General features: G+C 42.4%; 1 protein-coding gene across 1 annotated transcript in view; it reads left to right on the top strand.

The window, feature by feature from the left end:
- Positions 1 to 4,343, top strand: part of LOC101863697 (glucose dehydrogenase [FAD, quinone]) — a gene marked incomplete in the record, with an annotated part of 39,900 nt that overhangs the window by 27,953 nt on the left and 7,604 nt on the right. Inside the window, 2 exon segments of the mRNA XM_013087888.2 lie at positions 1,899 to 2,066; positions 2,966 to 3,116. Of these exon segments, the coding sequence (XP_012943342.1) occupies positions 1,899 to 2,066; positions 2,966 to 3,116 (319 nt within the window).

Below are 4,343 nucleotides of genomic sequence, written 5' to 3'. Positions count from 1 at the left end.
CCCCCCCCCCCCCCCAACACACACACTCTCTCACAGACACTCGTCAATTTTTAACACCATCTGGTAATGGAGTATGTCATTATGGAGTGGAATCAAACGTGGTCTCCTTAGACCAATCCAGATGTTCCGGTTGGGTAGATCTCTGCTGTACCTGTAACGTAAAGATAATCTAAGAACCGAGTCTAGAATCTAGTCCTTCTTAAGTCTACTCTGTTATCTTAACAGATGGAGGAACTTGTGGCACAGTGCTTTGGAATCAGGCGCTCGTCAATTCTCGGGCATACAGAGTTATTGGGAAACATCTTAAGTCCTATTCATTTGTCTTTCTTTTGGTGAAACAAAAGGTGGGAGGGAAAGAGAGAGAGAGAGAGACAGAGAGGGACAGAGAGAGAGAGAGAGAGAGAGAGAGAAAGAGAGAGAGAGACAGAGAGAGAGAGGGAAAGAGAGAGAGACAGAGAGAGAGGGAAAGAGAGAGAGAGAGAGGGAGAGAGAGAGGGAGAGAGAAAGAGAGAGAGACACAGAGAGAGAGGGAAAGAGAGAGAGAGAGAGAGAGAAAGAGAGAGAGACACACACAGAGAGAGAGGGAAAGAGAGAGAGGGAGAGAGACAGAGAGAGAGGGAAAGAGAGAGAGAGAGACACACACACAGAGAGAGAGGGAGAGAGTGAAAGAACGTTTATGACATGGAGCGGTTTAAACATGTAATGATAATGTAATAGTTATGTCCTACAGTCTATATCACTACACCAGCAGACTTAACAACACTTAGAAACAGTGCAGGCTTCCCTGAAAATACCTGAGATACCACTCCCCCCCCCACACACACACTCCAACCCGTCAATCTCAAATTGAAGTTGAGATTTTTGCATTTGAAGGAGGTGGGGGTCGCCTGGAAGAATTAGCTAGAAAATAGCAACTTAAGTTTGGTGACTTCCAAAGCTGAAGAGTCCTTGGAAACTGCGAATTTACATTTATTTTTGCCTTTGATCAACGATTTTCTTCGATTTCATTGTTTTGACGAGCGCCTGATTTAACCACGATGCAACACATTAGACTAATATGGCGAAAAAACTCGACATTTTCTGCTCTCACCCCCGCCCCGCCCACTTTACAGCGCGTGTCAACGGTCGAGTGAGTGAGTTATTGTTACAAACAAAAGCTTGGCTCCATTATCCAGAGACCCGGAAGTACTTAAACACTTATCTGATCCATCTTCTGTCAGCCTACTTTTTATATGAACAAAGAAAAGCTTAATGTGTCCAATAATCTGAGGCCCTGTTGCACATCAGCACGTATCACTTAATAGCTCCATTATAGGCTCCCAGAGGGGGAAGAGGTAAATGATCGAATAAAGGGGATAATGAACGCTTTTTCCGTTTCAAACTTTTAAAAAATATTGTATGTAGTACGTAATATAATCGTTGTTAGACTATAACAGTGCTTCCACCAAATTAGGTCATCCACTTGTTTGGTCTCAAGTTATGTTATTGACATCCGTAATTATAGTTGATGATTATGTAATAAGAACACACGCTCTCTCTCTCTCCCTCCCCCCCCTCTCTCTCTCTCTCTCTCTCTCTCTCTCTCTCACACACACACACACACACACACACTCGAACACATACACACACATAGGCAAGTAGACAGTCTTGTCAAATCATGACTTATTATGTCACCCCCACCCCCAAGCAAACTACCATCCCCTCAAACCAAATACGAGCCAAAGAATACTCCCCCCCCCATCCTCACTCCCATGCTCTCAACCACCAAAAAATAGTTTATTTTGAAAGAAAAACAAAAAAACAAAACAAAATTACAAAAACACAAACAGAAGAACCCACAAACAGGAAGGAAGCTGAATCTTCTCTCAAGACCCTCATCTTTCCCCTCTCGTCCACAGGTCATCATGGAGGGTAAGAAAGCCGTCGGTGTGGAACTGATTCGCAACGGACGAAAGGAGAAGGTGTATGCCGCCAGGGAGATCATCATTTCGTCTGGCGCGATCGGCTCGCCACAGATCCTCATGCTGAGTGGGATAGGCCCGAAGAAACATCTCGAACAAATAGGGGTAGGTTTAGATGAGGGAGGGGAGGGGGGGAGAGATAGTGAAAGAGAGAGAGAGAGTGAGAGAAAGAGAGAGATAGAGAGAGAGAGAGAGAGAAAGAAGGAGAGAGAGGAGGGAGTGAGAGAGAGAGAGAGGGGAGGCAGGGAGGGAGATAGGGGGAGGGTAAGAGGAAGGGAGGGAGGTAGGATAGTCAGTAGAGAGTGGGGCGAGGGGGGTAAAGGGGAAGGAGAGAGGCAGGGAGGGAGGGTGAGAGAGGGGGAGAGAGAGAGAGAGAGAGAGAGAGAGAGAGAGAGAGAGAGAGAGAGCATTGGGGATTCGAACAGCAGCCATTTGCATTTAAATTCGTTCAGTATTGTGTCAGCGCTGTTAGTGGAGAGACTTTGCTGTCATTTTATAGTTTAGTAGTTGATAAATTGTCTGTCGCACTGACAGATAGATAGATAGATAGATAGATAGATAGATAGATAGATAGATAGATAGATAGATAGATAGATAGATAGATAGATAGATAGACAGATGAATAGATAGATAGATAGACAGACAGATAAATACAATAATTGCCTGCTTTCTTGATTGTTTCCTTGCTTGATCAATTCATTGATTCTAGATAGATCAATTCATGGATTCTTGATTGAACAATTTATTGATTCTTGATTGATCAATTATTCATTGATTCTTGAATGACCCATTCACTGATTCTTGAATGATCCATCCTGTGATTCTTGATTGATCCATTCACTGATTCTTGATTGATCCATTCACTGATTCTTGATTGAACAGTTCATTGCTTCTTGACTGATCTACTCACTGATTCTTGATTGATCCATTCACTGATTCTTAATTGAACAATTCATTGCTTCCTGACTGATCTACTCACTGATTACCTCACCTGACACTGACAGATCCCTGTCGTGGCCGACCTCCCTGTGGGTGAGAACCTACACGATCACCTGTTCTTTGAGTACTCCATCGGGCTCAACACAACGGTCAGCGCCACTCCGGCCATTCAGGAGTCCTGGTGGACGGACATGAAACTGAGGCTTTTTGGATCTGGTCAGTAATAAAGGGCTCGGATAGTTATACGAATTTTTCCCCATTGACCTCGGTCCTATCGGAGATGGCCATTAAAGCTTGAAGTTCCGTCTCTTCAATAATACTATAGTGTTTGCAAGGGGCAATATACCTATACGATTTGGCACATTCTTTTCATGCTCTTCTTCTGTTTCTCTTTCTTAATTTTCGTTTTTTTAATAGAAAAAATTAATAATATAATTTGTTACATCCCTTTTATGGTTACAAGAGTTCTTTGACCTTTTCTGTCTTTATTTGAGGGTTGTTGGGGTTATGAATCCCAAGGTGCAATTACAACTCTCTGTGAGTCCCGTGAGTGTAATGAAAGTCTTCGAGTATTAAAAACAAAAAAATCAGTAATCTCTACGCTGCATCAAAATTTTTCTGTGGAAACTTGGTGTCAGTGGGTAGTGGGTGGGTGCTCTCGTATCATTTGCTCCTGCTCTCCAATCAAACGTACATAATATAGTCCTTATCTCTCCTTCTTTTCCTTGTAAATAGCACATCCGATCTTTGGCACTTATATGATCTTTTTGAGCTGCAAATGCCATGGAACTCTTACTAACAACAACAACTACAACAACAACAACAACAACAACAACAACAACAACAACCACAATAACAACAACAACAACAACAACAACAACAAAAACAAAAGAAAAATAGTATCGTGGTCTTCGTGGTGTCGGTAGTCTAATGGTTAGGCTACCGAACTTGTAATGGTGAGATTGCATGTTTGGGGGTTCCAGACTCAGCTCCCGTATGCTAATTTTCACATTGGCTCGATCTTCTTAAACAATTTATAACCTTACTGTGTTGCAAAGGCCTTAAAGCTTATAAGAGAAAGAGATAACACGTTTTTTTCATGGTCTTCCTCTCTTTCTGTTTTTTTCCACTCTTGATTCTCGTTATTTCAATGATGTTTTCATTACACAAAAACCAAACTATTGCAGGTGTGCTGAGCTCCAGTCACTATGTGGAGGTGCAAGTGTTTGACTCCACGAACGAGACAAGCAAGAAACTCAATTGGCCGGATCTACAGATTATGTTCCATCAGACGCCTTGGACCATCGAGAACCTCAGAGGATTTGGATACTCGGAAGATGTACGCCACTGATTTCTTTTACTATTTTCTTTTAAAATGTAGGAGTTTTTACGTCCCTATCGACAATCTAGATCATTAAGGAGGCATGTTTCCAACACTGTCTG

Source organism: Aplysia californica, unplaced genomic scaffold, assembly GCF_000002075.1.
Source record: "Aplysia californica isolate F4 #8 unplaced genomic scaffold, AplCal3.0 scaffold00653, whole genome shotgun sequence".
Taxonomy (NCBI): domain Eukaryota; kingdom Metazoa; phylum Mollusca; class Gastropoda; order Aplysiida; family Aplysiidae; genus Aplysia; species Aplysia californica.
This window is presented reverse-complemented; position numbering and strand designations above follow the sequence as displayed.